The sequence below is a fragment of the Vigna angularis genome, chromosome 3 (genome assembly GCF_016808095.1).
Source record: "Vigna angularis cultivar LongXiaoDou No.4 chromosome 3, ASM1680809v1, whole genome shotgun sequence".
Taxonomy (NCBI): domain Eukaryota; kingdom Viridiplantae; phylum Streptophyta; class Magnoliopsida; order Fabales; family Fabaceae; genus Vigna; species Vigna angularis.
In genome coordinates this window covers 32,234,681-32,246,587 of record NC_068972.1, presented here as the reverse complement: position 1 = coordinate 32,246,587, position 11,907 = coordinate 32,234,681, and the positions used below count along the sequence as shown (strand labels likewise).

At 35.0% G+C, this 11,907-nt stretch overlaps 1 protein-coding gene across 1 annotated transcript; it reads right to left on the bottom strand.

Moving 5' to 3' along the window:
• Nucleotides 1-5,561: 5,561 nt before the first annotated feature.
• Nucleotides 5,562-6,599, bottom strand: LOC128193348 (protein FAR-RED ELONGATED HYPOCOTYL 3-like). Its single transcript, XM_052874558.1, has 2 exons — nt 6,061-6,599; nt 5,562-5,970 (listed from the first exon to the last, which is right to left on the bottom strand). Exons 1-2 carry the CDS (start codon nt 6,597-6,599, stop codon nt 5,562-5,564), a joined length of 948 nt encoding a protein of 315 aa, XP_052730518.1.
• Between the last annotated feature and the right edge of the window lie 5,308 nt (nt 6,600-11,907).

Here is an 11,907-nt window from a genome sequence, read left to right as displayed (position 1 = left end):
ACATTAGGATTCTCTCTGACTGTTTTTTCCAATTTTTTACTCAGCCATAACTCATCCAAGGACATTCTCCTTTTGCTCCCATACACTTAAGCCTTATTCTTTTCTTATCATTTTTAATAAATTTGATGGCATCCAAGATGTCTTTTTTCTGCCCAAAAAATGTTCCCACCTCCTAGTTGAAATCAACCATATTTTTTGGCATAGTGAATGTAATAAAATTCTCATATCCCTCTTCAACATCACTTTCTTCATCACTGATGTCAGGAGAAGTTAAGTACTCAGATTCCCATTCATCATTGAATAAACTAGTATCACTAATATCATCTTCTTCCAAATCTGACTCAGAAAGAGCACTACAATCAACCTCCATATTACCATAATTGCCATTGCGCTTCATTCTCACATACCTCTCCTCATTTGGTGGCTGTCGTGGTGGTGTCGTGGTGAGCGCTTGCAATAGTGGTTCTTCTTCTCACAGTTGACATCAAGCCTTTCGTTTGCTTGGGCGTCCAGGTTGGTTGATTCTAATTTCCTTAAGATGAGATGATTATTGTATGGTGGATCATTGAAGTGTGGTAGAATGCTTGATGTTTGTGTGTGTTGTGTTGTTTTGTTTGCATTTATTGGCTAGTGCATGGTCAGGTCTGTTGCAGGGACGAAGTCGGAAGACCTTGTCGCACTTGGAAGTGCAGTTGATTGGTTGCCATACATGAAAATACGATTGATGCTAGCCACACTTGGAAATGCGGTTAATGATAGCTAGACTTGTCAAATAAGACCCATCATAAGATTTAGCCCTAGCCCACATGGGTTGGGGCCAAAAAAGCCCACAGGACCAAAAAAGCCCACAAGGCCAAAAAAGCCCTTTATTAAAAAAATCCCACAGGGCTAAATACCCCCAAAGCCCTATGGGTTAGGCCAGCCCATGGGCCTTTCTTTGTACAAAATTTTGTATAGAGAAAAAAAATTTCAAAGTTAAGCCTATTCGGAAAACCAACAATGTTAATCTATGGAATAAGTTTATATTCTTTAGTGGCGGCAACTCAATTTATGCAATAGTTCTAATCACTTTCATCATCCGACTCTTAGCCAACGAACCTGCTATTTATGCAACAATTCTTCAAGGTATGCATCAACAAAGTGTGTGTGTGTGAACCAACGCAAGAAGAGAAATTTTTTTTTATCCTACTACAATACCTACTCTTTACAAAGATACCACTATTGAGTTATCACTTCTTTTACTTGTATAAATTAAAACAGGAAAAACTTGTCATGATTTCTTACACCGACATCACACAGAAATTAAACACTTGTTTGGATTGAACAATATATGCGTTAACAATCTACAATTAGTCAATCACAAACCATCATTTATAATGAGTTTGTTAACTGTAATAACATGATAATGCTTAGAAAGTAAACTCATTTGGTTCATGCTTGCAAAACAGGAAGAGATAGCAAAAGGCATGCCCTTTGGAGAGGCACTCACATGGATAACAACATTTTCTTAGGACGATTGAAGTTTGAACCTAGTATATTTGAAAACCAAGCATTTGTACCACCCTACCGCTTCATTCCATTTGTTGGGGGAGCAAGAATATCTCCAGGGTATGAATTTTCTAAGCTTGAAACTCTAGTTGCAATTCATTACCTAGTGACCCGATTCAGTTGGAAGCTATGTTCAGACAATTTCTTCAGTAGGGATCCAATGCTAGTACCATCTCAAGGGCTACTGATTCAAATTTGGCCAAGGAGACCTTCTTAATGGTCATTTCAGTAACAGTTGGTCTTATAATACAATGTACCAAAAATAAGTCAATGTTAAAAATCAAGGAGTAATTATTACCTTATTTTGTATTCACACTTGAAAATAACTGAGTTACAATCTTACAGGAACAAAAAGAAGAATAAGCAAACACTTCAACTACACTATTTTAAATCATTTCTTATGTATCTCCTAATTTGCATATTCCATCATTTGATAGAATTGGAAAACTACCGAGACACTCAAGACCCACCTAAAACAATAAACCTATGAAACTTTTTCGCTTATATTTTACTTAATCACTTCCATCAAGATACTCAGACCCATTGAGGCACTCCAAGTAGCTCGTATGTCTTTTGAGTATGAGGCTATTAGTAGTAGAGGTGCTCGTCATGTGCGTGGACGAGCATCATTTTCTTGAAAGGACATTGTTATATATGTTTTTCTTAATGGTTATTTATGTAACATTTATTTATACTTTGAGTATTTATAATGCATATTTATGTATGGATTTTATACTTTGAGTATTTATAATTTATTTAATGCGTTAATATAAACCACCTCCGTTGAATCAAATTATATAACGTGACACAATTCAAATAATTCAATAAATAAGAGAACCAAATGAAAAGAATGAATTTCTCCATAAAGTACTTACAATTGAAAATATAAATTAGCACATGGCAAACTTAATTTCAGTCATCTACAAGATCTCTATAAGTCGTATTAACTCTCATTAACTCCATAAATGATTACATTCCATGTGTATAAAATGAAGATCATGCTCGCGCCTCTAGGTAACAGTGGGTTGAGGAAATCATGTCTATCATGGGTAATAGACAACCATCTTGTAAGTGAACCTAGAAACTTAATATTACTAAATGAATCATAATAGGTAATTGTACAATAGAAATGAAAGTTTACTTGTACGAAATGACAACCATTAAAAGTTCAATGCATATCAATCGATGTTGTGTGATATCAATTGGCGGTGAAGTGCGTAGTGGGAATATGGTAAAACTCGGAACATAGGACAAATATACTAAGATGACATTGTATCGATTTACAATGGCATAACCAATGTCCGGTATGGTCATCCACTTCATAGCATTAACCTGAATGCATGAAGGTAAGTGTTTATGAAAATAAATACAAAATAACAAATAAGTAATGTTTATGAGGTATATAACAAATACATGTGATCGATCATGGACAATCAATGATTATCGTAGTTCTTCCAATCATTCATAGCTCCCTACTAATTTTGCGTATTCATCATGCCACTAAGTTAGTTCTTGATGGAGGTCATTTCGGATAACAGGCCATGCCTCTTCACCAAGGGCCAATAAAGCAGCAATGCATCGATAACTGCAATGACCATCGACAACAACATCGATAATGTATGGATGACAGATAAGCTGAAATTGATTTAACATCAGTATTGGCCCTCGTGAAACTTCTTTAGCCTTCAATTTGACTTGTGATTTTTGTGATGAAGGCTTTGTCCTCAAATGAAAAGTTTCAACGTGCTCAAAATAAGATGGGTCACGTTCCGTAAACCTTTCATGTTATGCAACTTTAGTCTTCTGCGCACCTTTTGTTTTCACTTTATGCGAAGGAGCAATCACAGCTGTCATTTTTGGGCAAGGAATTTCGACTAGCTTCTTGATATTGACTATTTAACTAATGTCAACCTTCTTGAATCATTCATGTACTAGTTCAACTTCACGATCAATGGTAAACTCTAGAAGCGTATCAGTAGACACAATACTTGAAATGCTTACACGGGTCCACATAACATGTATTTTACCTAGAGGAATTATTTCAGGCTCATATCATGCTAATACACAAGCACATGGTAGGCCGTAAGTTTGTCTCAAAATGCATCCACAACGAGCATTGTCCAAACCTATTTGATTCACTCGTTCAACTTCATCGACAATAAGTTCTAGAGTGTATCGTGAAACACGTCCAAAAGGTCTTCTATATATCAATCCTTTATAAGCATCACTCATTAGCTTAAAACTTTTTTTCAAATGACGCCTTGATCTTATTATGTTGTAGGACAATGACGTTATGGATAACATCCCAACATGAGCATAAGTCTCCCACACTAGACCCCAATAATCTCTTGAGGTTCTAGTGCATAGACTCAACTCTGTCACAAAACACCTTAATACTAGCACAACAAATATGAAATACATAAGTAAACAAATTAATAGTAACAATTACTTGTTTGTTGTAATGTTGCTTAGATGCATCACTCTATCTGTGATCGAGGTCGTACCCGAATCAAATTTAATGTTCAATTAAATGCACTATAATTAGGAGAATGACCCTTGGGTCGTCTCTCAAGGACCAAACTGTGGTTCAAACAATAGGTCGAACACTTGTTTTGTGGACAATTTTACTAACTTAAAGCCACCAAATTAAAGCACGAATTCAAACAATAATGCAAACCAGTTCGTCACCGTTTCGATATCAATGTTCCAATCCTAGATTAACAACGATTAAATGTTGCTCACCCCTAATCCAATACGAATTAACCAACTAAGCGAAGGTTAACCCGATCTTCAAAAACGTGAATTAAGAAAACACATTGCACATGTCCTAATCAATTCTGCACACACAACCCAATTAACTAAGCGAAAATCAAACACCAATTAAACCATTAAGCGTGTCCTAATTGCAAGTGCAAAAACAAAATTTAACAAGGTGCAAGATAAGGCAGCAATTAGAAATTCAAAGTGCAGAAATCTCATGGGACATTTCACTCTCAACAGCAACCAACCCAAACAGAATTAAGCCTCCATTAAAACAACTTCCAAACAACAAAACAAAATTTGAATCATTGAACAATACCCAATGTAGAAAACGAAATTAAAACCCAGTACTGGAATGAAAACCTAAAACGAGATTATTGCAGAATCAAACAGCTCCTGAAAAAAACGCAAAGTCAGATTGAGGAACCTAACAGAGTATAAAAACGCAAACTCAAAAGTGGAAGCAAAACACGAAAATGACGAAACAGAATGCACAATGAACGAAAATGAAAAGGAAGAACAATGGCAACAGAGAACACGAAATTAAAGAAGAAAGAACAATGCCGAAACGAACTCAACTACAAATTTCAATGAAAAAGAGTTAATACAAGGGAAGAAAATGTAAAACCTAATGGGAGCTCTCCAAGGAGAAGAAAATGTAAATCTAGAAAAATTGAGGGAGACTGAGTGGGTTTCCCCCCTTTGGCACATCTAACTAGGTCAGATTTTTAAAATGGGCCTAACCCTAAATGCCCAAAAATGGCCCAAAACTAAATCTGCCCAAAAATCCACTAAACCGAAATTACAATTAAATTCTAAACTAAAATGATGATGTGGCAAGTGAAGAATGACGTGGCAGCTCCCTTGATGTCCCGAAAATAATATTCCAACAATTTCCCTACAACTAATAATGCAAATAATTAGCCTTAGATAATTCAAATTAATTAAAATAAGAATTTCTGGTCAAATTAAGCACAATTGGAAAAAATGGGAAAATAATGGACATTCAAGCACAATTCCCTAATTAAATGTAGTACAATAAGCTAAGTGAAGTCAAAAAAATATTGACTCATCAATTTGTCCATGCCTTGACAAAGTATTCCTTGTACGAAATGATCCAAGTAATGGTTCACATCATCAAAAAATAGATGCCATGTAGTAGAGGCATACTCAAGACGATACTAAACATCGACTGGTCGTCACAATCCATCACATTTTGCCACACCTCCATCAAGACATCCCATGCCTCAACATTATCCACTAACATCTTGCATTTCGCTTTGACGTTTTTCATAATGTGGAATGTAAAAAATCATTTGATACGTTTCAGAAAATACATTGGCAATGACATTTATCAAAGCAAGATCTCTATTAGTGACAACAACGCGTGGACCGCCCTCTGATGTCAATAGTAATCCTTTGAACCTTTCTAATGCCCAAGTGAAATTATTTTTGCGTTCACTTGAATGCAATGCAAAGGCGGCTCTGAATGTAAAACCAGTTGATGTGACTCCAATAATCTCAAGCAACGGAACACGATATTTGTTCGTCTTGTACGTGGTATCCATTAAGAAGTCAATATTAAATGAATTCAACAAGTGCACCGAATCGGGATGTGTCCAAAACACATCACTTACCACATCAGAATTATCCAAAGATCTACTGCATTGGATGTATTTGTCTCTATCTAACAACATCATCAACTATTGCATTTCAATTCTTGACCCTCTCAAAGATCGTTTGTAAACTTACCTCACGTTATATATTTGCTTTATAGTGGTCATGTTAGCTTCATTATATTCTTTGATAGTCAAAAGAATATTTGAGATCTTTACTTGACTCTTAGTCATGTCAACAAGAATTGACTGTTCAACAGCATTTAGCCTTCCCATGAAAGGATGTCTATCCAAAGTCTCTGCTAAGTCATGGTTGTGACAGCCAGACATAACCTTTAACACCCAACCTAGTCCTTTAGGTTTACCCCTCAACCTCAACAGACACTCACATTTTCTTGTGCTAGACACATTAGGCTGAACATCGGGCTTATACTTCCTATACTTCCTACTGCTTTCATAACCTAACAAAATGAATGTCTTTCTTCGAGCTTCACCAGTTGTTGTGTCAGATGCAATCTTTCGAACCCATTCAATTAAATCGACGTGTGATAGGAAGATTTGATCAGTGGAAAACTTATCTGTGTAATCACCCTCACCCACTTCACTTAGGAAATAAGAAAATTTTGATATAAAACCAAAATTTATATAAGAATCGAGAGATGGATAATTATTCATATTATAAAATTAAATACAACCTACAATAAACATTACAATATTAAAATTTAACAACCAAAAAAACAACATAACATATTCAAGTAATAAATAACAAATAACAAATAAGAAAATATTTTAAAATTTAAATAAAAAATAGCAAATATAAACATCTTATAAATTAAATCAAAAGTTAAAAAAAATTAACACTTTAAAAAATGCATAAAATAAATATAAAATAACAAAAAAAATAACATGAAATAACAAAATAACATCAAATTAACTACTACATAGAAAATAACACCTAAATAATTAACTAATACATCATAAATAACATGAATTTTTTTAAATTAAATCAAAAATTATAAAATTAACACATAAAAAAATTTATATAATAAATATAAAATAACAAAATATTATAAACTAAATACTAAATAAAAAAGGAAAAACTTATTCAAAATTAAATTAAACTTCATTAACACGTATAAAATATAAAAACTTCTTAAAAAATATAAAATATTTAATAAAAACAATAAATTAACTACTATATAAAAAAATGATTTAAACCCTCAGATCAAGGGGAATCTTAAGTGGGTCCTCTTGTTGAAAACGGTCTTAATTGGGTCCAAATTTTTGAAAAATTGAGCCAATTAAGTCCTCTTCGTTAAGTTTTCACAAACGACGTTAATAGATGTTGAACTGTATTTCGTTTTACATGGCGTGTCATTGTGTATTAAATTTAGTGAGTGATGTGTTGTACAATCAACAATTCCACGTGGAGGCATAACATTTTGATTGTTGGTAGCTTTAACATTTAAAGGAATCCCTTGACATCCAATTTCGTGATGGAAGCTTAGCTATGCTTAGAATGACCTGGGCCTTGCAGACAAAGCTTCAAAAACCGAGAACAGTATTGGTGCAGCGGATTGAAATCAGCAGTGTGGATGTAGCGGAAATTGAGTGAGATTGATTGATGGTTGGTGTGTTTGAGTATGTGTGGGAACCTCACAGCTCAGAAGGCCTTCCTACAATGGAAGGAAGCTAGAGGAAAGGGAAGAGAAAGTAGAGAGAATAAATGACTCAAGAGCAATAAGGCTGGAAGTTAATTTCAGCAGCAATTTACTAAGCTCAAAACTTCTTTACATGGTGAAAGAGGTCTCTTATTTATAGGGAAATAAGAGCCTCAGATCTGAAATGAAATTCAAAATGAAATGATAATTAAACTGAAATGAATGGCGCCAATTTTGGTTTGGGCAGCAGCTCACACAACTCATGTGAATTCTTGGGCAACAAGTTTGAAAATGGAAATCGCCAAATTCTATTTTGGTGGTTTTGGCCAGCAGCATACATGTAAAACAACTTTGTTTGATAGTTTGGGCAGCAAGCTTTTCCCCCAAGTCTTTATATTGGCAGCTGCTTTTTATTAATCCTACAAAGCAAGGAAAAATGTGCTTTTAATTACGGGAAAAAGAATCAATGTAAATTACCTTCCATAAAAGCAAAATGGTAGGTGATCCTTCTTGCTCTTGAATCCTCTTTGTCATGGCTCTAGTAAGAGGTCTAATGTGCATCTTAGATGGTCTTCCATCAGACCCTCCCTCTTGAAATGGATCTGTCCTCAGATCTGATTCACCTTGTTGATCATTCCTTGTGAAAGGAATTAAATCGCAGATGTTAAAAGTATGATTGACACCATAACTTTTAGGGAGATCTAAGATGTATGCATTATCATTTATTCTTTTGACCACCTTGAATGGACCATCTCCTCTTGGACTAAGTTTGGATTTCCTTTGAGAGGGAAATCTTTCCTTTCTCAAATGAAGCCAAACTAGGTCTCCTTTTTCAAAAACTATTTTCTTTCTCCCTTTGTTGTTGTATTCTGCATATTTTTGAGTTTGTTTTCAATTTGGATTTTGACCTTCTCATGTAACTTCTTGATGAACTCTGCTTTAGAATTACCTTCTTTATGAAAAAAAGAAGATGATTCTGGAAGAGGTAGTAAATCAAGAGGTGTGATAGGGTTAAAGCCATAAACAACCTCAAAAGGAGAAAGATTAGTAGTTTTGTGGACTACTCTATTATAAGCAAATTCAATGTGAGGTAGATGTTCATCCCAAGATTTGTTATTACCCCTTAATAGTGTAGATAAAGATCTATTTACTACTTCAGTTTGCCCATCAGTTTGTGGGTGACATGTAGTAGAAAATAGAAGTTTAGTTCCAAGCTTTTCCCATAAAGTTTTCCAAAAATGGCTTAGAAACTTCACATCTCTATCAGACACTATAGTTTTGGGTAAGCCATGCAATCTCACTATTGCTTTAAAGAAGAGTCTAGAGATATAGCTAGCATCATCTACTTTGTGGCAAGGTATAAAATGAGTCATTTTACTAAAACGATCTACTACCACAAATATAGAATCATACCCCCTTTGAGTTCTTGGCAATCCTAAGACAAAGTCCATGCTAAGGTCTTCCCAAGGGGTATTAGCTATAGGAAGAGGTGTATAGAGTCCATGAGGCATAATTTTGGACTTAGCTTGTAAACAAGCTATACATTTAGAACAATGCCTTTGAACATTTATTCTCATGTGTGGCCAATAAAATTTACTTTTCAAAATATTTAGAGTTTTATCAACTCCATGATGACCCATGAGACCTCCTCCATGACTCTCTTTGATAAGAAGTTTTCTAATGGATCCTTAGGGTATACAAAGTTTTCCTTTATTAAAAAGATACCCCTCAGAAAGATAGAATCCATCAAAAGGTTTCTTAAGACATGATGAATAAGTAGATGCAAATGTTTCATCATTTTCATATAAATCTTTTATGTAATCAAATCCTAATATTTGAGATCCTAGGGTTATTAACAATGCATGTCTTCTAGATAAAGCATCCGCAACAACATTACTACCCTTTTTGTGTTTGATGACATAGGGAAATTGCTCAAGATATTCCACCCACTTTGCATGCCTTTTGTTTAGCTTTGCTTGCCCTTTAATGTACTTGAGAGATTCATGATCAGTATGTATTATGAGTTCTCTAGTTACGAAGTAATGCTCCCAAGTTTTTAAAGCTCTAATGAGGGCATACAATTCTTTGTCATAGGTAGCATAGTTCAAAGTTGCCCCTCTAAGTTTTTCACTAAAATAAGCTATGGGGTGTCCTCCTTGTATTAGAACAGCTCTTATACCTACCCCAGATGCATCACATTCTAGTTCAAAGGCTTTGGAAAAATCAGGCAAAACTAGAATAGGTGCATGTGTTAACTTGTGCTTCAAAGTCTCAAAAGACAACTCTTGCTTATCACCCCAAAGAAAAGGTTTGTCTTTCTTGACTAGCTCATTTAAAGGAGCAGCTATGGTGGAGAAGTCTTTCACAAATCTTCTATAAAAACTTGTTAATCCATGAAAACTTCTCACCTCTCCTACATTTTTGGGAGTTGGCCATTCTTGTATAGCCTTGATCTTCTCTAGATCAACATGTACACCTTCTTTTCCAACTTTGAATCCAACGAAAATCACACTTTCTTGACAAAAAGTACATTTGTCAAAGTTGGCAAAGAGATGATATTCTCTAAGAAGAAGTAAGACTTTTCTGACATGGTTAAGATGTTCTTGAAGTCCTTGACTATAGATTAGGATATCATCAAAGTAGACCACTACAAACCTCCCTATGCATTCTCTAAGAACATGGTTCATTAACCTCATGAATGTACTTGGAGCATTGGTCAAGCCAAAGGGCATGACTAACCATTCATACAAACCAAACTTGGTCTTAAAAGCAGTTTTCCATTCATCTCCCTCTTGAATTCTTATTTGATGATATCCGCTTTTGAGATCAATTTTGGTAAAAATGTTTGCTCCATGTAATTCATCCAACATGTCATCTAATCTAGGAATGGGGTGCCTATATTTGACAGTTATATTGTTGATGGCCCTACAATCTGTACACATCCTCCAAGATCCATCCTTCTTAGGAACCAATAACACAGGCACAACACAAGGACTTAAACTCTTTTGGATCCACCCTTTATTCAACAATTCATTGACTTGTTTCTCTATTTCTTTTGTTTCCATGGGATTGGTCCTATAGGCTAGCCTGTTAGGAAGGCTGGCCCCAGGCACTAAATCTATTTGATGTTCTATTCCTCTTAAAGGTGGTAATCCACTTGGTACCTCTTTAGGAAATACATCATCAAATTCTTTTAAAAGTTTTTGCAACCCCTTTGGTAGAGAACCAAATTCATGATTTATTGAAACAAGTGCCTCTTTGCAATAGAGAAGAAAATGAGGTTGTCCAAGAAAAAGATTTTTAGAAATATTCAAAGTTTGAGGTTGGACAACTTCCTTATTTGAGGCATGGTTTAGGGTTTTCTCCTTTCCTTCTTTCCTACTTTTCTTTTCTCCATCCAACTTCTTTTTAAGAATTATTTGATCCTCTCTTACTTGTGAAGGTGTAAGAGGACACAAGATAATTTTCTTTCCCTTGTGTTGAATGGTGATTTTATTGGTGACTCCATCATGTAAAGCTTGCTTATCATATTGCCAAGGTCTTCCAAGTAATATGTGCCCAGCTTCCATTGGTACTATATCATAAACAATTTGATCTTCATATTTGCCAATGGAAATGGGTACTCTTACTTGTTCTTTAACTATTATTCCATCATCCTCTTTGATCCATTGAAGTTTGTAAGGTTTAGGATGAGGAGTAATGGCTAAGCCAAGCTTCTCTACCATTCTAGAACTACAACAGTTACAACAAGAACCACTATCCACAATCATTAAACATGTCTTTTCCAAAACTTTGCATCTTGTGTGGAATAGGTTCTCTCTTTGTGACTGTTCTAATTCTACATGTTTGCAAGAGTCTCCTTACCATAAGTAAGTCACCATCACAAGGTAAAGCTTCTTCTTCTTCTTCAGAAGTGGATGTTTAAGACTCACTATATGAAGAACCCTCACTTTCACTCTCATGCTCAAGGATGTAAGTTGACCTTCTATTGTGGCACTCAGATGCATGGTGCCCTTTTTCCCCACATCTAAAGCACTTAGTCTCCTTACTCCTATGATCTCTTGAAGGTTCTTTAACTTTTTCTTTTCCTCTCTCTCTCTCTAACTTCTTCATATCTTGGCTTGGTTAGACTACCCTCCCTCTTATACTCTTTCTTATGGTTAGAACTATGAGGGTAATCTTGTTTATGATTAGAACTATGAGGGTAATCTTTCTTGGTGGAGCTTTTCCTCTTGAGTTGTTGCTCTACCCTCACACAAAGTTGGACTAACTCATTGAGATCATTGTAGGGTATAAGTTCAACCCTATCTCTTATATCATAG

Excerpts from the sequence above, each read along its gene's own strand:
- LOC128193348 (XM_052874558.1), bottom strand. The coding sequence starts at position 6,599 with ATGAATAATTATCCATCTCTCGATTCTTATATAAATTTTGGTTTTATA. Across the intron at positions 5,971-6,060 it reads AAGCAAATATATAACGTGAG|TAGATCTTTGGATAATTCTG; the intron begins GTAAGTTTACAA and ends CATCCAATGCAG.